The 27,736-nt window shown below is 44.9% G+C and overlaps 1 protein-coding gene across 1 annotated transcript in view; it reads right to left on the bottom strand.

The window, feature by feature from the left end:
- Positions 1 to 27,376, bottom strand: part of usp40 (ubiquitin specific peptidase 40) — a 31,215-nt gene extending 3,839 nt beyond the window's left edge. Inside the window, exons 1-28 of the mRNA XM_083633678.1 lie at positions 26,681 to 27,376; positions 26,442 to 26,509; positions 26,232 to 26,345; positions 25,541 to 25,705; positions 24,849 to 24,995; positions 21,514 to 21,657; positions 21,248 to 21,376; positions 19,611 to 19,721; positions 19,322 to 19,429; positions 18,948 to 19,148; positions 18,638 to 18,773; positions 18,178 to 18,259; positions 17,859 to 18,030; positions 13,357 to 13,441; positions 13,190 to 13,260; positions 12,653 to 13,080; positions 12,420 to 12,570; positions 12,255 to 12,321; positions 12,013 to 12,066; positions 11,617 to 11,705; positions 11,325 to 11,411; positions 11,171 to 11,207; positions 10,833 to 10,897; positions 10,345 to 10,419; positions 1,340 to 1,567; positions 713 to 831; positions 418 to 483; positions 32 to 242 (exon numbers count right to left, since the gene is read on the bottom strand). Coding sequence (XP_083489804.1) covers positions 32 to 242; positions 418 to 483; positions 713 to 831; positions 1,340 to 1,567; positions 10,345 to 10,419; positions 10,833 to 10,897; positions 11,171 to 11,207; positions 11,325 to 11,411; positions 11,617 to 11,705; positions 12,013 to 12,066; positions 12,255 to 12,321; positions 12,420 to 12,570; positions 12,653 to 13,080; positions 13,190 to 13,260; positions 13,357 to 13,441; positions 17,859 to 18,030; positions 18,178 to 18,259; positions 18,638 to 18,773; positions 18,948 to 19,148; positions 19,322 to 19,429; positions 19,611 to 19,721; positions 21,248 to 21,376; positions 21,514 to 21,657; positions 24,849 to 24,995; positions 25,541 to 25,705; positions 26,232 to 26,345; positions 26,442 to 26,509; positions 26,681 to 26,885 — 3,615 coding nt within the window. The 5' untranslated portion in view covers positions 26,886 to 27,376. The remainder of the gene's footprint in view (positions 1 to 31; positions 243 to 417; positions 484 to 712; positions 832 to 1,339; positions 1,568 to 10,344; positions 10,420 to 10,832; positions 10,898 to 11,170; positions 11,208 to 11,324; positions 11,412 to 11,616; positions 11,706 to 12,012; positions 12,067 to 12,254; positions 12,322 to 12,419; positions 12,571 to 12,652; positions 13,081 to 13,189; positions 13,261 to 13,356; positions 13,442 to 17,858; positions 18,031 to 18,177; positions 18,260 to 18,637; positions 18,774 to 18,947; positions 19,149 to 19,321; positions 19,430 to 19,610; positions 19,722 to 21,247; positions 21,377 to 21,513; positions 21,658 to 24,848; positions 24,996 to 25,540; positions 25,706 to 26,231; positions 26,346 to 26,441; positions 26,510 to 26,680) is intronic.
- Between the last annotated feature and the right edge of the window lie 360 nt (positions 27,377 to 27,736).

Consider the following 27,736-nt stretch of genomic DNA (forward strand, 5'->3'; position numbering starts at 1 on the left):
ACTCTCCACCCAGGATCTCTTTCTTTCGTACCCAGTTGGAGATGGTGTCCCAGGTGTGTTTGTCTGGCTGGTGTTTGGCCAGCAGCAGTGAGTCAGGGGAGAGGCCATACTGCGCAGCCAGGGCAGTGCGCAGGGAGCGGGGGGAAGGGTCACGGGATGAGTCCCAAACTAGTTCCTCTGGAGGGTAGTAACACCTCCCGCCTGGCACTCCCATCCGAATGTGCAGTAACACCTCCTTGGGGCTGAAGGACAGGAAGAAATTATGGGAAAAGAGGTACAATGGGAGAATGGGAAGAATTGAAAAGAAGGAAGAGATTGTCAAAGATGGTAGATACACAATGTTGAGTGATTTCTCTTGACTTGGGGTGCTGCGTAAAAATGACCCATGAGCAGAAATCAGCTACACCCAAACCTTACCTGAGATCCTCCTCTTTCAGTAGCTGTTGCACACAGAGGTCTGTGCCGCTGGTAAGCTTCAACTTCCTAAGCGAGAAGAACCAAACAGAAAAGGTGGGTTACGAGGAGGAGAAATGATGGACATTTTTGGCATCTATCAAGATGAAAAGACTGGTATGGGAGGGAAAGAGCCCATAAATAATGCTTACAGGAATAAACCAGGTGAGAGGGCATTAGAGCACAGGACTGTGTGTGTGTGTGTGTGTGTGTGTGTGTGTGTGTGTGTGTGTGTGCGCACGCGCACGTGCGTGTGCACCTGATAGCGAGCTGTTGTCCTCTGAGGATTCGTGCGAGCCTCAGGCCCTCCAGCTGCCACACACGCAAGAAAGCGGGGGTTGGCACAAACACACACTGAAGGGCAGGCAGCGTCAACACCTGGTGCAGACAGAGACATGCAGGCAGAGCCAAAAGAGTTTTGACACATCGGGTAGAGAGAAGGATCAAATCAGCATGCACACACACAGACCTAGTAAACAGTAGCAGTGTTTCCTTGACACTCACACAACCAGTGTAACCCCCCCCCCCCCCCCCCACCCCCCAAGGAAAAGGAGAAGAAGAGGAAGAGGAAGAAGAAGAAGAAAAAAACTGTACAATTGTCCATATATCATGGTAGAAATATCCAAATGAGACATGAGATTGATGAGATTCTTGAAAAATTTGAACCTGGTGGAACTGATCCTGAATTAGGCCCCGGAAGCAAATTTACAGCCATCCCACAGATAAACAAAATACTTTACAGGACAGTACCAATCTCTTTATGTGTGCTTAATATGATCAGAGAGGATTAACTGAGGGTCCAAGAGGATTAATTTACTAGTACAAAAAAGAATCAACTCTGGCTCTTGCATGCATACATGCATACATGCATACATGCATACACTACCTGAGACTTGAGGTCCTCCAATGTGGCCTCATCTGTGATCTCCACCTGTCCTGCGGCTCTCAGCTCTGCCATGTTGCCACCAGACAGAGGAAGCAGCTGGATGTATGTTTCACTTGCAGTCGTACCCTGCAGCATCTGGCCCTCAGAGCAGCCAGTATCAGTGTGATTAGAATCCATTTCTGAGCTGTTTTTGTTCAGATACAGCCACACAGATAACTTGAGCAAACCCTGACACACAGAGAGAGAGAGAGAGAGAGAGAGAGAGATGTGTCACAATGTTAAAGGTTCATTTCGGGTTTTTTCAACCTTGGTCGACAACTCACCGAGATAGCCTTGTTTACAGCTCGAGCAATGTGCTCAAACAACTACACAGTGATACTACACAGGGCAATCCCGCACCGCATCGTCAATACACGCTAATAAAACAGCTTGGTTTGCCGCTGGGAGACTCAAACTGTCATTACAGTGTTTGGCAACATGGAAACGACTCTATACATGAATATTATTCTCCGGGGTTTACTGTCGGACAGAGAAAATGTGCGTATGAAGAGGCGAGTGGAGAGAGAGAGAAAGGAGCACAGCACAGCGCTGTTGACGAGAGGTGAAATCCTCCGTGTTGACACAGCGCAAGCTTCCCTGCTACTCTCTCTCTCTCTCCTTGCCTGTTCACGCCCATTTTCTCTGTCTGGAAAATTCATGTATAGAGTCGTTTCCATGTTGCCAGACACTATTGACAGTTTGAGCCTTCCCCAAGCATTTTTATTAGCGAACGTGTATTGACGATGCAGTGCGGGATTGCCCTGTGTAGTTACACTGTGTAGTTGTTTGAGCACATTGCTCGAGCTGTAAACAAGGCTATCTCGGTGAGTACTTGACCAATTTGAAAAAAATATGTCACGATGAGTCCCTTAGACACATACAGTGTGGAAAATTGGTGGAATCCAGGTTGAAAAAACGAAATTCTCCTTTAAGATGCAATCCGACAAGCTAGTGGACTCCATGCTGCCACAGACTTCAAAGGGGTGAAACGGCAGAACCCCAGCACATCACCCACCCTGCCGGACGAACTCAACGCGTTCTACGCTAGGTTCGACTAGGGCTGTGCGATTAATCGATTTTGAATCGTAATCGAATTAATTAGTTAGGACGATGTTAAAAAAATGAAAATCGTAAAATCGTTTTTTTTTTTTTTTTTCATTTTTTTTTTTTTTTTTTAATTTAATTTTCACTTTAACTAGGGTAAGTACGTTACGCGGGGCGGCTCTCTCTCATGTACGCATGCTGCTACTTGTGTAAAGTCTCTCTAGAGGCTGTGATACTGGCTACTAAAAACAGCAGCACAATGGACTTATTTCAACACCTCCGACCAAAAAGCAGCTTGTTGCACTGCAGGCTGTAGCCTACAAGATAACGATTGCCACAACACACTCACGCGCGCACACGAACACAGACATTATCACCGGACGATGAAACGTTGCCAGTTCACATAATAACAAAACAACACGTGAGGCCACCGAGTACTGATAGATTGGCTGTATTCATGGCTGCCTCAGCTGACTCACCTGTCCCTGTGTGTCTGAATTTCCCGCTAACTGCTATCGCAGTTCCACGCATTCCTGTTGTGACTTTGTGTTATTCTAGTACAGATATAACTCCGAGCACGGGTGGTCGCTTAGACACTAATATAATTATCTCACGGAGGAACACGCAAATCCACCAGTGTCAAGTTAGCAAGCAACAGCCAGGAAGTTAAGCATAGCAGCGGCAAGCTAAAACAGGAAGTTGAGTTGTTGTTGCGTAAATTGTCAATTATGGAAAAAAGGGGGGAAAAGAGCTCTGCAGGGCAACAAATGTTTAGAGAAGTATAATAGTATAATAAATCGAAATCGAAATCGAAAATCGAGTTTTGAGAGAAAAAATCGTCAATTTTAGTTTTAGGCAAAATCGCACAGCCCTAGGTTCGACCCCTCTGCCAGAGCGCCCACCCCCCCAACCACCATCCCATCACCCCTCCCCCTCCGCTCCCCCTCACCCCCCATCACCCCACAACCCCTCCTCCTCTCCCCCCCTCTCTCCCCCCCACCACCCCTCCTCCCCTCACCCCCCACTGCCCCACAACCTACCCTCCACTCCTATCTAACCCAGTGCCCTCCTCCCTCACCCACCCCTCAGTGCCCACCCACAAACCCCCTACACACCCCCACCCACCCCCCACTCCTATCTAACCCAGTGCCCTCCACCCTATCCTCCCCCATCTCCCCTCCACTCTCACCTAACCACTAACCCCCCCTCACCTTCCCCCCACTCCTTTCCTCCCCCACCTCCCCTCCACTCCCACCTAACCACCAACCCCCCCTCCCACTCACTTCCTCCCCGCCCCCACCCACAACCACAACCCCCACCTCCCCTCCCCATAGATGCGGACCGCCCCCTGACCATTACCGAGGATGAAGTCCGCCGGTCGTTCTTGCGTATCAATCCACGCAAGGCGGCCGGCCCGGACAGCATCCCTGGGCGTGTCCTCAAGGCCTGCGCCCACCAGCTGGCAGGCGTATTCACAGACATTTTTAACCAGTCCCTTTCCCTCCGGCAAGTTCCCCCCTGCTTCAAAACAGCAACAATCATCCCCATTCCCAAACAGCAGAAAGTGACCAGCCTCAACGACTGGCGCCCAATAGCCCTCACGCCCATAGCCAGCAAATGCTTCGAAAAGCTGGTTATATCACAGATCCGCCCCACACACGTCCCGCTACAATTCGCATACCGCCCCAACAGGAGCACAGCGGATGCAGTAGCACACGTGCTCCACACCGCCCTCTCCCACCTGGAGGGGAAGGATACCTATGTGAGAATGCTGTTCGTGGACTACAGCTCAGCATTCAACACCATAGTACCCTCCAGGCTGGTAAGCAAACTCAAGGACCTGGGACTAAGCACAGCAATGTGTGACTGGATCCTGGACTTTCTAACAGACCGCCACCAGGTGGTGAGAGTGGGCAACCTCACCTCCTCCCCACTGACCATCATCATAGGAGCACCACAGGGGTGCGTCTCCAGCCCCTTCTGGTATGACCTCTACACCCACGACTGCGTGGCGACTCAAACTTCGAACACCATCGTGAAGTTTGCAGACGACACAGCAGTCGTGGGGCGGATCTCCAGGAGCGACGAGACAGCCTACAGAAAGGAGGTGGAGGCCCTGGAACAATGGTGCCAGGACAACCACCTCTCTCTAAATGTCTCCAAGACAAAGGAGATCATTGTAGACTACAGAAGGGGGGGGGGGCGCACACACCCCAATCACCATCAACGGCACAGTGGTGGAAAGGGTGGACAGCTTCAAGTACCTGGGAGTCAATATCCACCAGGATCTGACATGGGCCAACCACACCGCCACTGTTGTCAAAAAGGCCCAACAGCGACTACACGGACTCAGACGCCTGAAGAAATTCGGGCTAAGGCCAAAAATCCTCAGGGACTTCTACAGAGGCACCATTGAAAGTAGAGCTGTGCATCTTCACTGATCTCACGATTCGATACGATTCGATTATACAAGTCTACGATTCGATTCGATTCGATTATACGATGCATCTCGATGCATCGCGATGCATCTTAAATCGATGCATCACTTTTTCCGCAATACATGATTTATTTTTTCTCACTTTCTTTTTTCTCACTGTGTGGCTACTTTTAAAATAAAAGTGCATTTGGAATTGCATTGTATTATGATCCATAATTAAAATAAACAACTGCATGTACTTACATTCTATTTTATTTGATTATAAAAAAAATAAAAAATAAAATAATAATAATAATAATAATCGATTTTTGATATTTGTTAATCGATGCAGAATCGTGCACGTCCGCATCGCGATGCATCTCCGAATCGATTATTTTCGGCAGCTCTAATTGAAAGCCTGCTGACTGGCTGCTTCACCACCTGGTACGGGAACTGCACCACCATGGACCGCAGGGCGCTAAGAAGGGTGAGGCGCGCGGCCCAGCACGTAACAGGATGTGAGCTGCCAGAACGGCAAGATCTGTACAACCAGCGGTGCCTCAGGAGGTCCATGAAGATCATCAAAGACACAAACCACCCCCACAACAGTCTGTTCTCCCTGCTACCCTCAGGGAGGAGATACAGGGTCCCAAGAGCACGCACAAATCGCTTGAGGGACAGTTTCTTCTCGCAGGTCACGAGACTCCTTAACACGTTCACTGCCGTTGACGAGATATCTCGTCTTAAAAAAAACCCGGTTGACTGCCGTTGACGAGATATCTCGTCCAAAAAATTTTTTTTTTTTTTTTGACGGTGGGACGTCGATCAACCCCTTTTACATCTCATATTAAAATATGGGAGGTATTGAATGTGTATAATCTATTTTACCGACCCACTAAGTGGCGACAGTGCTCTCCAGACGAGAGAAAGCCAAGCAAAAACAGCCGCGTGAGGAAGCCATTCTCATGAAAATGGATTGGCGAAAACGCTATCGCTTTCGCACAGGGATTTGGCGGTGGGGGATTGCAAATTTGCATAATAGATTACGGGTGGAACACACTTTGAAACACGCAGCATAAATAAGACCAGAATCGCAAAAGCTTCATCAAAGCTCTCAACCGAAACCCCAAGAAACGAGCGAGCCCATCTAGACTCGCCCAAAGTGCGGCCGCCAGCAGACAGGCAGCAGCAGCAGCAGCAACTCGCTTGTGACACGCCCGCTGCAGAGCCAGGGAGGCAGGAGGAGAACACACACGGAGGGAGGAGTTTGAAGGAGAGGGGGGTTTCCTGCTGTTATGGAGGAAATTACTGTTCAAAACTATTGTTTAGATGTCTGACGTCTTACTGATGCCAAAAATGAATGGTTAAAGTGACTGTTCTATCGAATTTCACAAAAAGGCATTTTTCTCAGCTTAAATTTTCAGATGCTGAAACCATGCTGTATTCAAGTGCTAATGCCTACATAACTACTAACTCTACAAACTAACTCTTTTAGACAGAGAAAGCACACATTCTATTACCGTAAATTCCGGACTATAAGCCGCACCGGTGTATAAGCCGCACCTGCAAAGTTGACTATTTTTTTCTTATATAAGCCGCACCGGACTATAAGCCGCGGGTGTTTTAATGTTTTTTTTTTTTTTTTTTTTTTTATTGTGTTTTAATGTTTAATTACCATATGTAAGGGTTCATGCACAGAGGGGATTGTCGGGAAAGAGATGGCTGTTTGAGGAAGCTCCCATTTATTAACATTTCAACAAAACAACATAACACAACACCACCTGTGTTGTTATTTACAGTGCACACAGTGTCATACAGTGTCATACAGTGTGGTGAAAAGAGGGCAAGAGAGGAAATTAAAACAGAAGTGGATTTATAGTTAGAAAGAGTGCTAAAAAAGAGAGATTTTTTTTTTTTTTTTTGAAAAAATCCATAGATAAGCCGCACCGTTATATAAGCCGCAGGGGCCGAAAAAGGCCAAAAAACGGGAAAAAAGGTGCGGCTTATAGTCCGGAATTTACGGTAGTTCTTTTGAGATATTTTGTGTTCACAAAATCTTAGCAGAAAATAATCCTCGGCTGTTGAAAGATGAGCCAGAATCCTCAAAAAAAAACCTTGGCAGAAGCTACCTACAGTAAAAAAAAAACGGCTGGCAGTGAATGTGTTAACATATACAAATAGTGTAGTAGCCGTACTGTACCACACTGCAGCTGCTACCATCACGTATGACTAATGTTCAATAGTATGTTAATTAGGCATATGCTATTTGCACCTAACAGAATGTTACTATATTTAATTATGTTTAATTATGTTTAATTATGTTTAAAGTATGTTCATGCCATTTGCACATATGTGCCACTGTCTGTGGCGTGTCTTACTGCTTTATTTCTTGTTGCCTCTTGTTTTTAATTATTTTTTATTTTATTTTTGCACTATGTTGTAACGGAGTCTACAGCACAAGAATTTCACACGTGATACTTGTACTACGGAGTGACAAAAAAAATCTTGAATCTTGAGCCAGTTAGATGTCAGTTGATTAGTTATTTGATATTATGAACAGCTGATACATTATGCTATGCGATGACATCATTTAGGTGCACTACTGGTCAGTCTAGCTGTCAATCAGAGTCAGTTCACTTGGGTGTGAATGGAGAATGTTGGCGGGTTAAAAGAATTGAGCAGTTTCTTTTTCTTTTTTTGTCTTGTAAGTACATTGAGAGCAATGTATATACCGGAGTCAAATTCCTTGTATGTCTATTGTCTACATACTTGGCCAATAAAGCTGATTCTGATTCTGTCATGATTGGCTGACTGTGTTAGAGGGGAGGCTATGATGTCATTCATTTCCCCCTGACAAACGAGAAAGAGAAGGACCTTCTGTGAATGAAGAGGGACATGCCATGCGGGATGAATTCATTTTATGAATGTGTTTGTCACATGGTAGCGAAAATGGCCGCTGACGCAGGGCGACACTTTTGTGAATGAACCTCGTAGTAGCGTGTGGAATATTGCGGGACTGAAGCACCAATAGCCACACATGGACTCAAGAGTTGAGGACAATATGCCTGACTCTCTCTTTCACTTTTCCTTGGGACACTGGATGCTAGTGAAAATCCCATCTGTGAAGGATAACTGTTTTTGCCCAAACCGTCCATTCAAATGCATGTTCAATTAATAGATTTTATACCATGGTCTGGTTGAATACTCGATTCTGATTGGCTGCAAGGTGTCCATTAAAAAGTGATAATGTACAGTTGGTAAAGTCGTTCAGCCAAATGGTCTGTTCACCATTCATATCAATGCGCCATAGTTTCAACAGAGTTATCAAGAGAGCAGTTTGAGCTCTATACCCCCGTTAAGGGTTAATATGGCACTTTTCTAAGTTGAGAAAGAAATTGAGTCGGTCAAAGTAACTATTTAAATCACCCCTGTGTGCTCAGTTTATCAAAAATAACTCTCATTTACAATTTTGATTTTCGTTTCGGAGATTTCCCTCCCCTGACAGAAGCCGGCTCTGAGCCATTAAGAGCCACTGTCAATAGTGTTTGGCAACATGGAAACGACTCTCCGGACAGAGAAAATGGGCGTGAACAGGCGAGGAAAGAGAAAGAGAGAGAGAGAGAGAGAGAGAGAGAGAGAGCGAGAGTAGCAGGGAAGCTTGCACTGTGTCAACAGCGCTGTGCTGTCCTCCTTTATCTCTCTCTCATCTTGCCTCTTCATACGCACATTTTCTCTGTCCCACAGTAAACCCCGGAGAATAATACTCATGTATAGATAGAGTCGTTTCCATGTTGCCAAACACTATTGACAGTTTGAGTCTCCCAGCGGCAAAACAAGCAGTTTTATTAGCAAACGTGTATTGACGATGCGGTGCGGGATTGCCCTGTGTAGTTACACCGATAGTTTGGGCACATTGCTCGAGCTGTAAACAAGGCTATCTCGGTGAGTACTCGACCAATTTGAAAAAAATATGTCACGATGAGTCCCTTTAGACACATACAGTGTGGAAAATAGGGTTGAAAAAAAAACGAAATTCTCGTTTAACAGCAACACACTGAGAGACGTCCTTGTACACAACATACCTGGACTCCAACATACTGAAAGCAGAGAGTTTTCACTCTACTCCTGCCTCGTGCCATTTACGTCTTAAAGGTCCCATTCCGTGCAAAAGCTGTTTTTACTTGTAAATGCATATATACTGCTGTCATCCCTCCCTGTAATGAGTGGTCACAAGCTCAGAACTGCCACAGTTGGATTTGTCCCTATCCAGCTTCCCCCTGCAGTCTCCTTCAAGCCACGCCCCCTAACGCTCTATTCCCCAGACGGGGTATTGGGACGTCACGATGGTCCTCAAGCATACTGCGCGGGTCTCTCTCACACAAGCTATCTGCACCATTTTGTCTATAGCCACAAAATTAACACTTCTAGCTGGAGCGACGCCAACTGTACGTGATCCAGCAACTGCGGAGGTGCATTCGGTAAGTCTAGGCATTTTGAGATGTCCTCTTTAGCGTAGCAACCGTTAAGTTAGCGATAGCTCGCAACCTAGCGTGCTGGTCCACAGACGCTAATCTGATTGGCCGCTGGGAGCCTGGGGCGGGCTCTCCCTCAGCAGCCAATGGGAACTGTTAGTTCTGAATATATTATAGAAACAGACCATTCTTTGGAAGCGACGAGATGAGGAAGTGAGAACTCCGTCACAACAAACGGGGTTGCTATATTTTCGACAAATTAATCCAGAATCATGTTTTATGGACCAGAGAGACACGTTTTTAAGAGGTTACAGCTGCACGAATTGGGACCTTTAAAACCCGCAGACGTTAACGCAATTCCCTGGAATGTGAGTTTAAACGACCCAGTTACATGGCGTTGCATTCTTAGACATTGCCGTTTTATTTTGTATGTTGTTACATAGGCTACAACTGGCCAAATTATTAGTTAGCTTGATTCTAGAATTGTGCCAGGTGTAGAAACTAAGCAGCCATTTTATCCAATGATAGCCTAATCTCGAGGGGACTATTTTGTCTCGCCAGTTCTCAACTCATATTCAAGGTTATGAAAACTAGATTTTGATTGCAAAATGCATGGAAATATAAATGAATGGTCTTGTTTTGTTTCTTTGGCAAGTGACCATGGTATAAGCGGGTTAATGCACTTCGAGGTGTCCATTATCACTTTTTAAGGGACTTCGCGGAGGCAAACCATCCTCGGCTTCACCTCGGACCGGTTCACGCCTCCGCGTCGTCCCTTAAAAAGTGATAATGGACACCTCGTCGTGCGTTAACCCTTACATAGTGAACCAGATGTGTGTTGAAGCAAGTGAGTTCTTGGATGTTAAATTAGCCCTAGACTACAAACGAAGCTAAATGCTAAATTAATGATAATTGTGATAGTTAAACACATTTGAGATCCGGAATGGTAACACACAGGATAAGGGTAAAAAGTGGTATCTTTCATGAAACAGCCAAAGACAAAATATTTATAACAGAAAATTCTGTTGAAGTACCTTTGGAGGCAGCTGTCCTTCTGTGACGACTAGTGTCTCGCCCTGACTTATCTTCAGCTGTGACAACGAAGCATCCTGAGAAAAACAAAATGTTAATACGTGAATTGATAGATACTGATGGAAAATGAAGCAGAGGGACAACTGCATAGATAGACAATAATATATGTGAAAAATAATGTGAAAGCCTCTTTATCCAAAGCGCTTTACAATTCCAATAGGGCAAAGAGAGGCATACATTACATTACATTACGTCATTTAGCAGACGCTTTTGTCCAAAGCGACTTACAATATCACATTTTGTCAACAGTACAGAAAACAACTATGCAACACAATCAATGACAGCTAAGATATTTTGATAGACTAGAGTAGCACCATGTAGGAAGTAGTTTGAGAAGGAATAAGTAACATGTAGCATTAGTAGGTTTGAGAAGGATTTTTGTTTTCCTTTATGGAGGCATGGAGGGGAAAGAGCACATCTAGCCACTCACCTCATCCATCAGCGGCTCACCAACCTCCTCGCACCAATCGAGCCTCCTCAAGTGCCAACTGTTGCCTATAAACACATTCAAAATACATTAATAATAAACGAATATACTGTACATTTATCTTTCCCCTATCACTGAATAGGCAGGGGGTAAACTACGTGAAAAATGATCTTCATTTTTACAACGTGACATTTTAGTGCCATATGCCTAAATACTGTTTGTGCATAACCATGCTGAATACACAACAGTTGGTCTACAGTAAACAAGTTTTGTACACACAATGTGAAACCCACCCATCACAGAGCAAGGATTTAATTCCTGCTGTTTGTTATGGAGTTTACCTTCAAGTCCCACAGCATCCAGCATTGCCTTTAGACACTGCAAATACAACAATCAAAATATGTTACACACACATATTATATAAATATATCTATATATGCAGTAGATGTCATAAGTTACCCACAAAAGACACACTTTGAACATTTTCCTGCTCACCTCCTTGACAGTACAACTCTGCTCCACAATTATGTCCATATCCATGCCAGCAGAGGGCACTGCACCCACAGAGAAGTGCAAGAACAGCTGTAACACAGAGATAAAACCTCCAAACCTTAGTCAAGCCTTTGAGAAGCTATGAATTTTCTGAGAATCCCCCTCACTTCCTTGGTTTCCTTTAGCTCACACAAGTCTTACGTTAGGTTTACTCGTGTTTGAAGCTAGTTTTCCCTTTGTAGCTACGAGTACAAAGGCTTTATTGAAGATTGCTAATAAAGAGAGGTTTGCACACCTGCGATGCCTTGGGTGAATTTCCAGGACACAGAGTCAGTGTGGTCATGAGCCGCACGCCTGCATCCCGAACACTCAGCTCCTCGCACACTGTCAGATAAACAGAGAAACCAGGATAAGTAGTCGATTGTCTGCTATGACATCAGAGGTCGACAGATTATGAGAGATGAAAGATTAGAGATTAGAAAGATTAGAACAATGGGAGTACTTGTTGGGGATAGTTTGGTGAAAAGGCATTTTTATCCAATTATTTTGCCAAAATATGGGGTGTTTCCAGTTATTTTTTAGGGTGGAGACTCTGGAGACGATGCACCATTGCCATACTTTTTTTGGTTTCCAGTGTGCACTGACTGTGCACCATTAAAATCACCCCCCCATAACAAAAAGCTGACAGTACCTGGAGGAAGGAGTTTCCCTGTACGGTCCACCTGTCGTAAACAGTATTCTGCACCTAGCCAGTGAAACAAACAACAACATCACATTCAAGTATGTACACTGTTAAGACGAACAACTTCAGATTCAAGTATGTACATTATTATACAGTCAATACAAGGACACAATCATCTGTGATAAGGAAGGAATAGTGGTTAGGATTAATGTCATTTGCAGTTTATACTGTATATTATGTATAATACTAACCCTTGCCTGGGAGCTTCTCCTGTAGCTGCAGCTCCTCAATGGCCCTCTGCTTTACATCACACAGCAACTGGTGGAAGAGACATGCAAACACAAACACACATTTTTCAGGAAATATAAAGCAATGCTGAAAGAGAGAGTGAGAGAGATTAAATATGAGTAACTGACCATATTTCCTGAGGCCGGAACCCTGGCTTTCTTCCTTTCCTCCTCTTTCTCCCCCTCTCCTCCTCCTCCATGCGGTCTGAACTCCACCTGGAGCCAGCGGCAGTCTGACGGTGTCGTCACAGTGACCACATCTCCACTTAGACTGAACACGCTGAGGGCAGTGGAAGAAGCAGTTGTAAGACACACAAACACAACAGCACGTATGGCATCTAGCCACACTGCAACGGACTCACCTGCTGTCGAAGGACTGCGGCTCGAGCACCAGCAGCACGTCCCCGTCTTTCAGGGACAGCTCCTTTAGCGTCCGCTGCATGTCTTCAGGGGGGAACACCCTCCATGCGCTCGCCCCTCCCCCCTGGCTCGCCCCTCCCCCCTGGCCCACACTCTTGGCTCCCCCGTGCTCCTGGCACAGCAGACTCTCCTGAGGCTCCCCCAGCGCCTGCCTCACCTCTCCTAGAGTCGCGCCGCCCGCGAACCCTCTCGCCTCCCTTTTAAGTCCCGGTGCCCCATTTTCAACCTTGCATCCACTCCCCTCGTGTTCCACCCCGTTCTCTGCCTCCTCCTCCTCCTCCTCCCCCCCATCTTCCTCCAAAAAAGGGCGGACGACAGTCAGCAGCACTGGCTCATATTCGGCTCCGATTGGGACGGCCATGCCGCACACCTGAAGAGACAGAAAGGGACCGGGAGAAGTGTCAGCCATTTTGGACTGGACATTTTTAACTGGAATTACAGTCACTCTGAGTATTGTGTCGAACTATGTCGTTCCTCACCTCTCTGCCGTTCCAGACAAACAGGTCAGAGTTTGTGTAGATGCCCGCACTGTACAGGGAGACATCATCATCTGCAAAGAGACACACAGCCAGAATATACTTACTGAAATGTACAAATTACTAAGATTCTACTGTCCTGGCTGCTGAAGTATTTTACAGTGTCTTACCGATAAGAGTATTGTAGAGATGTAGACCTGCTGGAAGACACTTGGCCACAGTCAGAGCCATATCCCCTTCCCAGAGTTCCTGCATCTGAGCAGACAAAAAACACTCATTATGTATGCGCACACACACATAGACACAACTTATTAGTACTATTATTTTCAGAATCTCCCAACTCTATGGCAGCCCGTTGTTAGTAATGAAGTTACCTGGTATATAGCTAACCGCAGGTCTCCCACAGTCTTTCTGTTCTTAGTAATGAAGGTACCTGGTATATAGCTAACTGCAGGTCTCCCACAGTCTGTTGCTAGTAATGAAGTTACCTGGTATATAGCTAACTGCAGGTCTCCCACAGTCTGTTGTTAGTAATGAAGTTACCTGGTATATAGCTAAATGCAGGTCTCCCACAGTCTGTTGTTAGTAATGAAGTTACCGTACCTGGTATATAGCTAACTGCAGGTCTCCCACAGTATGTTGTTAGTAATGAAGTTACCTGGTATATAGCTAACTGCAGGTCTCCCACAGTCTGTTGTTAGTAATGAAGTTACCTGGTATATAGCTAACCGCAGGTCTCCCACAGTCTGTTGTTAGTAATGAAGTTACCTGGTATATAGCTAACTGCAGGTCTCCCACAGTCTGTTGTTAGTAATGAAGTTACCTGGTATATAGCTAACTGCAGTTCTCCCACAGTCTGTTGTTAGTAATGAAGTTACCTGGTATATAGCTAACCGCAGGTCTCCCACAGTCTGTTGTTAGTAATGAAGTTACCTGGTATATAGCTAACTGCAGTTCTCTCACAGTCTGTTGTTAGTAATGAAGTTACCTGGTATATAGCTAACCGCAGGTCTCCCACAGTCTGTTGTTAGTAATGGAGTTACCTGGTATATAGCTAACTGCAGGTCTCCCACAGTCTGTTGTTAGTAATGCAGTTATCTGGTATATAGCTAACCGCAGGTCTCCCACAGTCTGTTGTTAGTAATGCAGTTACCTGGTATATAGCTAACTGCAGGTCTCCCACAGTCTGTTGTTAGTAATGCAGTTACCTGGTATATAGCTAACCGCAGGTCTCCCACAGTCTGTTGTTAGTAATGCAGTTACCTGGTATATAGCTAACTGCAGGTCTCCCACAGTCTGTTGTTAGTAATGAAGTTACCTGGTATATAGCTAACTGCAGGTCTCCCACAGTCTGTTGTTAGTAATGCAGTTACCTGGTATATAGCTAACCACAGGTCTCCCACAGTCTGTTGTTAGTAATGCAGTTACCTGGTATATAGCTAACCGCAGGTCTCCCACAGTCTGTTGTTAGTAATGCAGTTACCTGGTATATAGCTAACTGCAGGTCTCCCACAGTCTGTTGTTAATAATGCAGTTACCTGGTATATAGCTAACCGCAGGTCTCCCACAGTCTGTTGTTAGTAATGCAGTTACCTGGTATATAGCTAACTGCAGGTCTCCCACAGTCTGTTGTTAGTAATGAAGTTACCTGGTATATAGCTAACCGCAGGTCTCCCACAGTCTGTTGTTAGTAATGCAGTTACCTGGTATATAGCTAACCGCAGGTCTCCCACAGTCTGTTGTTAGTAATGGAGTTACCTGGTATATAGCTAACTGCAGGTCTCCCACAGTCTGTTGTTAGTAATGCAGTTACCTGGTATATAGCTAACCGCAGGTCTCCCACAGTCTGTTGTTAGTAATGCAGTTACCTGGTATATAGCTAACTGCAGGTCTCCCACAGTCTGTTGTTAGTAATGCAGTTACCTGGTATATAGCTAACCGCAGGTCTCCCACAGTCTGTTGTTAGTAATGCAGTTACCTGGTATATAGCTAACTGCAGGTCTCCCACAGTCTGTTAGTAATGCAGTTACCTGGTATATAGCTAACCGCAGGTCTCCCACAGTCTGTTGTTAGTAATGCAGTTACCTGGTATATAGCTAACTGCAGGTCTCCCACAGTCTGTTGTTAGTAATGCAGTTACCTGGTATATAGCTAACTGCAGGTCTCCCACAGTCTGTTGTTAGTAATGCAGTGACCTGGTATATAGCTAACTGCAGGTCTCCCACAGTCTGTTGTTAGTAATGAAGTTACCTGGTATATAGCTAACTGCAGGTCTCCCACAGTCTGTTGTTAGTAATGAAGTTACCGTACCTGGTATATAGCTAACTGCAGGTCTCCCACAGTATGTTGTTAGTAATGAAGTTACCTGGTATATAGCTAACTGCAGGTCTCCCACAGTCTGTTGTTAGTAATGAAGTTACCTGGTATATAGCTAACTGCAGTTCTCTCACAGTCTGTTGTTAGTAATGAAGTTACCTGGTATATAGCTAACCGCAGGTCTCCCACAGTCTGTTGTTAGTAATGGAGTTACCTGGTATATAGCTAACTGCAGGTCTCCCACAGTCTGTTGTTAGTAATGCAGTTACCTGGTATATAGCTAACCGCAGGTCTCCCACAGTCTGTTGTTAGTAATGCAGTTACCTGGTATATAGCTAACTGCAGGTCTCCCACAGTCTGTTGTTAGTAATGCAGTTACCTGGTATATAGCTAACCGCAGGTCTCCCACAGTCTGTTGTTAGTAATGCAGTTACCTGGTATATAGCTAACCACAGGTCTCCCACAGTCTGTTGTTAGTAATGCAGTTACCTGGTATATAGCTAACCGCAGGTCTCCCACAGTCTGTTGTTAGTAATGCAGTTACCTGGTATATAGCTAACTGCAGGTCTCCCACAGTCTGTTGTTAGTAATGCAGTTACCTGGTATATAGCTAACCGCAGGTCTCCCACAGTCTGTTGTTAGTAATGCAGTTACCTGGTATATAGCTAACTGCAGGTCTCCCACAGTCTGTTGTTAGTAATGAAGTTACCTGGTATATAGCTAACCGCAGGTCTCCCACAGTCTGTTGTTAGTAATGCAGTTACCTGGTATATAGCTAACCGCAGGTCTCCCACAGTCTGTTGTTAGTAATGGAGTTACCTGGTATATAGCTAACTGCAGGTCTCCCACAGTCTGTTGTTAGTAATGCAGTTACCTGGTATATAGCTAACCGCAGGTCTCCCACAGTCTGTTGTTAGTAATGCAGTTACCTGGTATATAGCTAACTGCAGGTCTCCCACAGTCTGTTGTTAGTAATGCAGTTACCTGGTATATAGCTAACCGCAGGTCTCCCACAGTCTGTTGTTAGTAATGCAGTTACCTGGTATATAGCTAACTGCAGGTCTCCCACAGTCTGTTAGTAATGCAGTTACCTGGTATATAGCTAACCGCAGGTCTCCCACAGTCTGTTGTTAGTAATGCAGTTACCTGGTATATAGCTAACTGCAGGTCTCCCACAGTCTGTTGTTAGTAATGCAGTTACCTGGTATATAGCTAACTGCAGGTCTCCCACAGTCTGTTGTTAGTAATGCAGTGACCTGGTATATAGCTAACTGCAGGTCTCCCACAGTCTGTTGTTAGTAATGAAGTTACCTGGTATATAGCTAACTGCAGGTCTCCCACAGTCTGTTGTTAGTAATGCAGTTACCTGGTATATAGCTAACTGCAGGTCTCCCACAGTCTGTTGTTAGTAATGCAGTTACCTGGTATATAGCTAACTGCAGGTCTCCCACAGTCTGTTGTTAGTAATGAAGTTACCTGGTATATAGCTAACCGCAGGTCTCCCACAGTCTGTTGTTAGTAATGAAGTTACCTGGTATATAGCTAACCGCAGGTCTCCCACAGTCTGTTGTTAGTAATGCAGTTACCTGGTATATAGCTAACCGCAGGTCTCCCACAGTCTGTTGTTAGTAATGCAGTTACCTGGTATATAGCTAACCGCAGGTCTCCCACAGTCTGTTGTTAGTAATGCAGTTACCTGGTATATAGCTAACTGCAGGTCTCCCACAGTCTGTTGTTAGTAATGCAGTTACCTGGTATATAGCTAACTGCAGGTCTCCCACAGTCTGTTGTTAGTAATGCAGTTACCTGGTATATAGCTAACCGCAGGTCTCCCACAGTCTGTTGTTAGTAATGCAGTTACCTGGTATATAGCTAACCGCAGGTCTCCCACAGTCTGTTGTTAGTAATGCAGTTACCTGGTATATAGCTAACCGCAGGTCTCCCACAGTCTGTTGTTAGTAATGCAGTTACCTGGTATATAGCTAACCGCAGGTCTCCCACAGTCTGTTGTTAGTAATGCAGTTACCTGGTATATAGCTAACCGCAGGTCTCCCACAGTCTGTTGTTAGTAATGCAGTTACCTGGTATATAGCTAACCGCAGGTCTCCCACAGTCTGTTGTTAGTAATGCAGTTACCTGGTATATAGCTAACCGCAGGTCTCCCACAGTCTGTTGTTAGTAATGCAGTTACCTGGTATATAGCTAACCGCAGGTCTCCCACAGTCTGTTGTTAGTAATGCAGTTACCTGGTATATAGCTAACCGCAGGTCTCCCACAGTCTGTTGTTAGTAATGCAGTTACCTGGTATATAGCTAACCGCAGGTCTCCCACAGTCTGTTGTTAGTAATGCAGTTACCTGGTATATAGCTAACCGCAGGTCTCCCACAGTCTTTCTACGGTCAAAGCTGAGGGTGGCGATCCCATCCTGCTCTTTCCCGATTGGTTGAAGGGCTCCATTTCCTAGCCTGTAAGAAGGTGCTAGGTGCAAACGCAGCTCCAAAGTGTTGTTGCTGGCTTCAAACTGCTCACTGTAACAGGTGCAGCATGAACAGCATGGGCACATAATAAGTACATAACAAATGAATTACCATACATACATACAATATATAAATGAACAAATGAAATATGATTGGATTTGATCTCATTAGTTCTCTATTGTGTTTGTGTCTCCATACCGCCTCTGCTGTAGTTTACTGTTTTCCTCCTGAGCCATCTGTGCGAGGCGAGAGGGAACTTTATACATGGGATTCTTCAGCGCTGTACATGGATAAGTACAAAACAGTTCAAGAGATTCTTCAGTCTCTCATTAGTCTCCCAATACCTTTACCTTAATAGATAACATATCGGCCATCTGGACACTTTGCTTAGTTATTCAGACAACCAAATATGTAAAAGTCAAAACGGCAACATACAAAACAGATGTTTGGATTTGTTTCACCAACAAACTAAAATTGGGCTTGTTGGATGAGCATCTACAAGCAGGGGAAAAGTGGCCCCCACTTGTTTGTGTGTTTTTCTCCCCACTTGTCCTTTTCTTTTTGTCCTCTCTTATTCACCTCTCTGCCATTTCCATCTCTGATGCGACTGCAAACACACCTCCGCTCCAATCCCCATGCAACACATGGCATGCATTACCTTCACTGGGCCTGTGCAGCTGTGTTTTCCTATAAAACAGCATGTAGGCGCTCTCTTTGCCCTGGAACTGCTTCTCTATTTCAGATTCTCTGATGGAGGTCACCGTGGAGTCGTTTAGGTCAAACCAGTGGCTACCCTGCCAACAGACAGGAAGATGCATCGAGGTAAACAATTAGCAACAACAATTAGGTGTAGTTTATAGGTGTAATAAAGTACGGTGTAGTTCAAATGTTTTTTCTTCAGAATGGTTCCTGCTGAATAAATCTACTTTTAAACCTTGGTTCAAGCTAAAATGTGTCCTCGACAATACCTCTAGGTCAGGCTTTGGTTCCAGGTCTAGTTCTGGTTGTGCTTCAGCAGGTCCTGAGTCCTGAGCCAGGGTGGGTTCAGGGTTAGCGAGGCGGTCTGCTGGGGTGGGGGGCTCCGTTACGGGGCTTGGTGGGTTTGCCTTCAGTCCCACTCGGGTACCATTAGACACCAAGATAAACACATCATTGTGGGACTGCAGGAACTACAGCAGGAGAGATGATGGCAAAAAAAGGAGAGGAAAAAAGGATTCCTGAGTAAAAGCAATTATATCAGCTATTATACCAATTATCAATTATATCAGCTATCATTATACCAGCAATCATTGTTCCAAAAGAAAACTTGAGCACCTCAGAATTACTAGGAAGCTACACATACCTTGCCTATGGGGCCGTAATGCTTTCGGAACTTTTTGCTCCAAGATGAACCAATCTTATCCATCAGTTTCTGGCCAAGCTGGTCCAACAGCACACTCTTGGATGGCTCCTAGTAATGGGGAAATGAACAGTACCTAATTAATAACAGTTGTTGCCATTGTCTGGTGATGGATTTACAACACATAACATGTCAAAGCATGTACAAGAGTCCATGCCACTGTCCATGCATTAGTTAGATAAAATGCAGACAAAGGCAATATCTTAAGAGGTGGGTGGTGTTGTTGTTGTACCTGGACTATAATAGTAGTGAGGACGGACAAGGGGTCATCTTGTTCTAGTTTTGGCTCGCACACTTTGACCTGCTGGACCTTCTTCCGAGTCTTAGGTTTGGAGTCTTCCTCCTGAAAACAGGACACAGTGTCACTGTCACCAACCTTTCTTAGTGTACACATTGACAAGCCTTTTGACAAAATTAGGAAAGAAATTATTTTGCTTTTTAGGAAGTAATGTACACAGGATAAACTGACATTATGCACATTCTCTATATCTATAAATTCATTACATTTGACTTGATGTTTCTATAAATTACCACACATTTCATATATTTTCCCAATGTACAATTCATATTTCCCATTAATGTATTCTTTGTTTGCCATTATTTTGCAGATGCTGCATTCTTATACGTTTCTTTCATATATTTCTACTTAATGTGTTGTAATCACGGTGTTGCGTTATGTTTAATACTTGTCATTTGCTCTATCTACTCTTTAGTCTGCTCTCTTTATATCCCATTGTGCTTTGCTGTATTACTATTTTAAATTACTATTTTAATAGTAATATTAAAGGGTCCCATGCTTTTTGGTTTTGCCCTTTGCTATCCGAATTCTGGGCCAAAGTATTTGACTGGTACTTTAAGACCTATCAAATAACCCTTCAACCGGAGGTGGAACTCGTCATCTTCGGCTGCTCAGAATCCTCACTGCTCCTCCGTACAGCTGTGCAACAGTCTCTGACGCTGGGGACGACTGTTGCCAAGAGACTCATTCTAAAGGAGTGGAAGTCTCCCTCTCCTCCTTCCTTTCAGTTGTGGCTGATGGACATGGTCAAAGTTGTGCACATGGAGAGACTCAGGTTCCTGAGGACCAACTCACTTGGGAAGTTTTCCACTATTTGGGACCCGTTTCTGGCCTACTTTGACGTAGTCAGGGGTGACGAGTGACTCGCCCAGCTGACCTCTCATGGACCCCTTGCATGTGATCCCATGCAAAACATCTCTCATAAGCACATGAGCAGCACACTACGCTGCTGGTAGCCGAGCAGCAGCACAGTCCAAGCAGTACAGTGACCTACAGTCGTGAAGTTAGTAAGTATCGCCATATAATGGATGCTAATGATAAACCCGTTCAAAATAACCAAAAACACCTATCTAATAGCGCCAAAATACATGTGCTTCGGGTACTCACCACGAGATGAAATATTAATCCATAGTTACGTGAAACATCATTTCCGGAGTAAATCCTCACACTGAGTTACTTGTTTGCCTGTAAAGAGCGCTTCCGCTGTACACAGCGCTGTATGTCGCGCATGCCTGGCGGCCATGTTTACAAAGTAATTCCGGCTATCTATTTACCTGAAAAAAGATAATTTCTCCGCATTTGGATTAATATTTAATCGCGTGGCGAGTACCTGAAGCACAACATGTATTTTGGCGCTATTAGATATATGTTTTTGGTTATTTTGAACGGGTGTCCCATTGGCATCCATTATATGGCGATACTAACTTGACGACTGTAGGTCACTGTACTGCGCAGACAGTGACGTAAAGGCATGGTGTACCTTGGTTATGTGGGGGGAATATGGCAAATGAGCTAAACTCCCCAAAAAGTGGCGTATCCCTTTAAATGTTTGCACTTCTGCTTTTTCTCACCGGTGGCTCCCATTGGCCGAGCTGGTCCATATCTCTGATGTACACATGGTAATGGCCGCCATAGCAACCACCTTTATGGATAATCACAGAGAACAGCTCATAGGCGTAATCAGAATCCTCTCCATCAGTCTGTGAGGAAACACGGCATACTAGAGTTAGAGTTACCAAATCATCTTACAGTTACAAAGACTTTTTGCATTAAATGAAGTGTAGAACAGGATAACAAGATAAGTTCAGTTAATAAGAATCTATTTCATGCCTCGTACCTGTTCACAAAATGGCCGCAGGTTGATAGTGAGGGGGAAGGTGTAGCGTCCTGTCTCCTTGTATCGCTCACATTTGGCATAGTCAAAGCTGAATCTCAGCAATGACACAGTCATGAACGGAGGGAGCTTCCTCAGCTTGGCAGACTGAATCATGGGAAGGATGGGAAATGATAGGTCAAACAGTGAGTGATGGACAATAATTTCTATATTAACAAATATATATATATACCGTAAATTCCGGACTATAAGACGCACCGGTGTATAAGCCGCGGGACCAAAATTGACTATTTTTTTCTTCTATAAGCCGCACCGGTCTATAAGCCGCGGGTGTTTTGATGTTTAATTACCATATGAAAGGGTTCGTGCACAGAGAGGAATGTCGGGAAAGCGATGGCTGTTTGGGGAAGCTCCCATTTATTAACATTTCAACAAAACAAAACAAAAGTCAGGTCACTAATCCCCAGACAAAATCACACAACAATAGGCTATATGTGCAGCAAACCTGTAACCAGAGAAGTCAAGTCACTAATGCTCGTCTTCCTCTTCTTCCTGCGTACTGAAACCACCAAAGTCCTCATCTTCAGTGTCGGAAACGAACAGGTTCAGGGTGGCTTCGTCAACCACTCTCCTCTCTCCTTCATTGTCACTCAAAACCAACGAACTCCTCTTCATCTATAGCTGTGTTTCCATTACAGTTTTTCGCAAAAGAATTGCGATATTTCTACAACTTCGACAATGTACAATTGCGACTTGTAGGCGTTTCCATTGAAGTTGCGTTTGAGTGATTCCCCGTTGCAGCAGCTGCCACAGTGATTACGCACGGGGATCTGCCCCATATCCCGTCCCCTGCATGCTCAAATCCAACCAATGGTCAATGGAAATCCCAACATGAAGTTACAATGCATATAAACGAGCCTGATTATCAATTCAAAAGAAAATGAGTCGCAAAATGTTGCTGGCTGCGTGAATGCAGTCAGCGCGACAGGCAGAGGAAAAAAGGTAGCCTAATAGCCTACAACTGGTCCGATTTAGAGATGGAGGGGGGAAAAGGCTGATTTGGTTCTATAATTGCACCTGAAACGTGTGCAATGTATTAGCCTACTCACAGTCACTGTATTCACTTCAGACAGCACCACCGCACCAGTGTGTGCTTTTCATCCTCTCATCTCGCCGCTGTGCCAAATGCGCGCACACAGGCAGCCTGCTGTCACCATGGACCGATTTCTGCCATTAAACATTATCTAATTTGCCCGGCTACGCTTTTGCACAACACTCGTCTTTCTGCTAGGTAGCGTTGCTTCAAAGTTTTCCACTTGCTGCGGAGGTTTTGACACGGCTATCGAACCTTACTTACCAAACTTATTTTCCGCTCCTTTTCCAAGGGATAATATGGGTCACATGACGTGCAAATGCGAAAAATGTGTTTCCATTACACTTTTGCGATAAACTGCTATATCGACACGTCTGAAAAACCACCTCATGATCATCTACTGCTCGTTCTCATGCTGTCGAGAACGAGCAAAGCTTTTTTTTGGTGAAAGAATCCTCCAGGGCGCTTCTTGTTAACAGTCCGAGTGAGTGGCAGGTCGAACGTCAAAGGCACTTCATCCATATTTATGATCTGCTCCGGTTCGATGGAATATTCCTTGATCTTCCTTTGTGTGAATTCGCCGAAGTTTGTGATTTTCTCCTGGTAGTCGGGGGAGGGAGTTGATGGGCTTGTGGCCGTTTGCTTACCGTAATTACCATATGTGAGTGGTCACGCACAGAGGGGATTGTCGGGAAAGAGATGGCTGTTTGAGGAAGCTCCCATTTACCGTATTACCGTAACATTTCAACAAAACAACATAACACAACACCACCGTTGTTTATTTTTACAGTGCACACAGTGTCCGCGGTGTGGTGAAAAGAGGGCAAGAGAGGAAATTAAAACAGAAGTGGATTTATAGTTAGAAAGAGTGCTAAAAAAGAGAGATTTTTTTTTTTTTTTTTTTTTTTTTCTGAAAAAATCCATAGATAAGACGCACCGTTATATAAGCCGCAGGGGCCAAAAAACGGGAAAAAAGCCGCGGCTTATAGTCCGGAATTTACGGTATATACATACATACATACTGTACATACATACATACATATATATATATATATATATATATATATATATATATATATATATATATATACAGTATATCATCATCATACAATATATACAATGTATTAGTTCTTTTACAATGATTTGTTTATTGCATCCTCTTGCAGTGATTTATTTATTGCACAATTATATATATATTTTCCTGATTTCCAACCCATTTTCTCCCCAATTGTACTTGGCCAATTTCCCCCTGGTGCCCCGGTCGCTGCTCCACCCTCTGCCGATCTGGGGAGAGCCATAGACTAGCACCATGCTTCCAATTATAGTTTAAAGTGTTTATCCAAAGCTGAAATGGGAAGAAATGCAGGATTTCAACATTTTGGGGAGCTACAGTATGTATGTACGGTATGTCTGTCTGTCTGTCTGTATGTATGTATGTCTGTCCGGAGTTGCAAGGCACACCATTGCTCCGATCGCCTCCAAACTTTGCCGAAACACTTTTCAGGGGTCTGGCATGAATAATCATGCCTATAGGGGGCGCTACAGCAATGTTTTAGATTTTAAATGGCCATAACTCGCACACCACTGCTCCGATCGCCTCCAAACTTGGGTAGTATGCTTAGGGGCACCTGCCGGAGTGCAGTACGCCACCTACTGGCAACACAAAAGCTGTTTATCCCGAGAACCATTCATCCAATCAACTTCAAACTTGGGGAGTGCGCTGCCGGGAATCCGCCGGACTGCGGTACCTATAGTCATAGTGCCGCCACCTACTGGCAACACAAAATGGGTTTTATCTCAAGAACTGTTCATCCGATCAACTTCAAACTTGGGGAGTGCGCTGCCGGGAACTCGATGCAGTGCCAAATTCTGTGCGATTCAGACACGTGCATAGTCATAGCGTCCCTACTGGCAACACAAAAACGGTTTGTTTCGAGAAAAGTTTGTCCGATCAACTTCTAACTTGGCAGGTGCGCTGTTGGGGCCCCAAGAAAGTGCAGTGTCAAATGTTTTGCAATTCTACCAATCAGAACATGGCTTTCATGTATCTCAATGGCATGAGTTTGGTCAAGTTCCAAAAGAGTGAGGCCATGGCGCATCATCTCCACCCTAGAAATGAGCGTGTGAAGTGCACACTAATTTCTAGTCTCTTTAAATTCACTGTACCAAAAGCTTTTTAGACTAAAGCAACTACAAAGTAACACAATGTGTCAGTGTAACCTGTAAGCTGTAAGCTGGGACTCACCTTGGCAGCAGTGACTAGGCGTTCACACTGTGCACAGCGGTATAAGTTGTTGCCCTCAAACAACTCTTCCTCCACAAACATATTCCACAATGCCTCTTCCAGGCTACACACACCACACACACACACCGTCAGGTCCAGGAAGTCCTCCTAAAGAAGGCATACACATCAGACCTGGGTCAATTAGTAAATGGTAAATGGTAAATGGCCTGCATTTATATAGCGCTTTTATCCAAAGCTCTTTACAATCAGTAGGTAGTCTACATTCACCCATTCATACACCGATGGCGGCAGGCTGCCACGCAGGGTGCCTACACACCATCGGGAGCAAGGAGGGTTAAGTGTCTTGCCCAAGGACACAACGACAGCAGCTGGGAGGGAGCGGGGATCGAAACCGCCAACCCTTGCGTCATTGGCCGACCCGCTCTACCTCCTGAGCTAAAGCCGCCCCTAGCTTGGAAATAGTAGCTAGCTAATTAGTAGTTGCAAATAATTCTTAGTATTTATTTAAGATCGGTGACAATAAGGCAGAATAAGCAATAAAGCAGAGAAAAGAAAAGAAAAACAAGGGGGGGGGGGGCAGATTGAAACAAAAATAGCCAAATAGGTGACCAGTGCATATTTGAGCTAAGAACACCTACGAGAGAGCACAACAGCCAATACATACATACACCCTGGCCTGCACATCAACACACCTGTCTCTGGCTGACGTTACCACACTCCTTGCAGACGATGCTGTTGACAGTGGTACCATGGTACAGGCGGTTGATAAATGAACTACCACTAGTGCCCACAAGAGAGTGCTCCAAAGCACTGAACAGAATCCTGTTCAGCTCCTGCACATCATGCTGATTAGTCCCCTGAGAAAGATTGAAAACAGAACAAGGTTCAATTCAGAAACAGGACATGGTCACCAATTTATTTTAAGCAACTCTCATACATTTGTCTCTATTTCGGCACAGCCAGTCCCTCCTGCCTTCATCTATGGGTAAGGTTACACTTGCCATTTTGAGATCTGATTATAAATATCAAATGTTATTAGATCACATCACTGCTTGTACACACTTGGCCTCGAAATGGTGGTTATGCATGTCCTGTGGCTGCTTTTATCCAAATCTGTCTGCATTTATTTTTTCCTACTCTTACTCTCCATCTCTTTACTTTGCTTGTATGCACATTGTGGCTGGATTGCGTCCAGACTGTGCAAGCCCGATCACGCCCATATCAAGCTTGGAAAATATGATCGCAATGTGAGCATTGCAAAATCCAATTTTGGCACAAAGTGTCCACTTAATGGTGTGACTGGGTGATAAGGGAAGCAATGAAATGACAAGTGTCACTGTAATTTCTCTCTCTCTCTCTCACTCACAGATAACAGACACAAACCTCACTACTGTTCCAGCCAAAGCTGTTGGTGAGGTCTGCTGTTGAGGCACTCTGCTGGTCCACGAGCAGCAGATTGGCAAATAGTCTCTGCAGCTCCAATGGGATCACTCTGACCTGAGGATGACAGCGGGGAGGTTTATTACAACCATTACAATACACAAACATACATTACCATCCATGGTTAAACTACAAGCATTCTGCAACACTTACTTTGGCTTCTGGTTTCTCTTTGTCCTCCAGACATCCTAATTCCTCCGCCCCCAAGCCAAACAGCTCCTCTACACAGACGCACACAAAAATGATAACAGACAAAAGTCACATTCTGCTTCTCAACCAGGAGTCCTTGAGTAGCCCTGGTTATCTGCTTTACTGACATACTTGCCAACCCTCCCTTTTCCCCCGGGAGACTCCTTATTTCATTGCCCTCTCTCGGTTTACTCCCATCTCACCTCTGAACTCTGGGGTGAACAGCAGGGTCTGGAGCAGAGAGTTGAGGTAGCAGGTTCCTCCCTGGTTCTTAATGCCACACAGATTGCTTCTTCCCCGTGGTGGAGGTGGCTCTTCTCCCCCCTTTGCAACTCTCCCTGTGGTGGAGGGACCGCCGGCGGAGGAAACCCCCTCCTCATCCTCTTCCTCGAAAAGATTCCCAAACATGCCTCCCTTTGTGAGTTTATTTTACTCCCGTTTTCTTCCGTTATTCGGGGGCTCGTTTCATACAGGATTTGAGCCTCGTCTTTCGTGGGTATAGCACTCCGATTTGCCCTCTTGCTATCTCATCTTGGTCTTGCCAAGTTCTCTGTTGACAATGGCTGGGCTGACTCTGAAATAAGACGACTTGACGGGGCTAAACATAGTTACTATTCCCGGGCTGTGAATGCGATTGATATTAGCTGTCCTTATTAGCTAGCACGCTAGCAAAGCTATTATTGAATGGCAAACCAAACAACCAACGTGGGTTGTGACAGCTCGGCAAAAATACAACGCTGTGACTGTCGGTATGTTATGTTCAGTGTCAGCTGGTTCCACTGGTTCCACTCGAGCTACCCTCGACACAATCGCGTATTATCAATGTCTAACCACGAATACCGTTCACAGTCAATGCCTCTAGTTATGTTTTTATGCTAACGCTAGATAGATTCGGTCATAAGCGTGTCCTCCCTTTCTCTGTCTTATAAAAGGTAATAGACTAAACGTAAATAAAAATACCGTTGATGAACAGTACGCAGCCATGTTTCTTCCATGCAGAAGGTAGAGTGGTGCATTGTGGTACGTGTAGTGTCACACCCAAATCCATTTGTTTCCTGCATGTTTCATGGCAGTAAAAACTACATTTCCCACAAGTATTTTGTTCGAAGTTACAAGAGGATCGTGGCACTTGTAGTAACACCTCTACTGCAGCTAAATATGTCTCAGCCTGTCTCAGACAGGAGACACACTGACACTGTCACATGATATTTATTAGTCTCGCTGGCCAGCCTCCCCTCCCTATAGAAATTGATTGAGTT

The sequence above is a fragment of the Poromitra crassiceps genome (assembly GCF_964638095.1).
Source record: "Poromitra crassiceps genome assembly, chromosome: 3".
NCBI classification, from domain to species: domain Eukaryota; kingdom Metazoa; phylum Chordata; class Actinopteri; order Beryciformes; family Melamphaidae; genus Poromitra; species Poromitra crassiceps.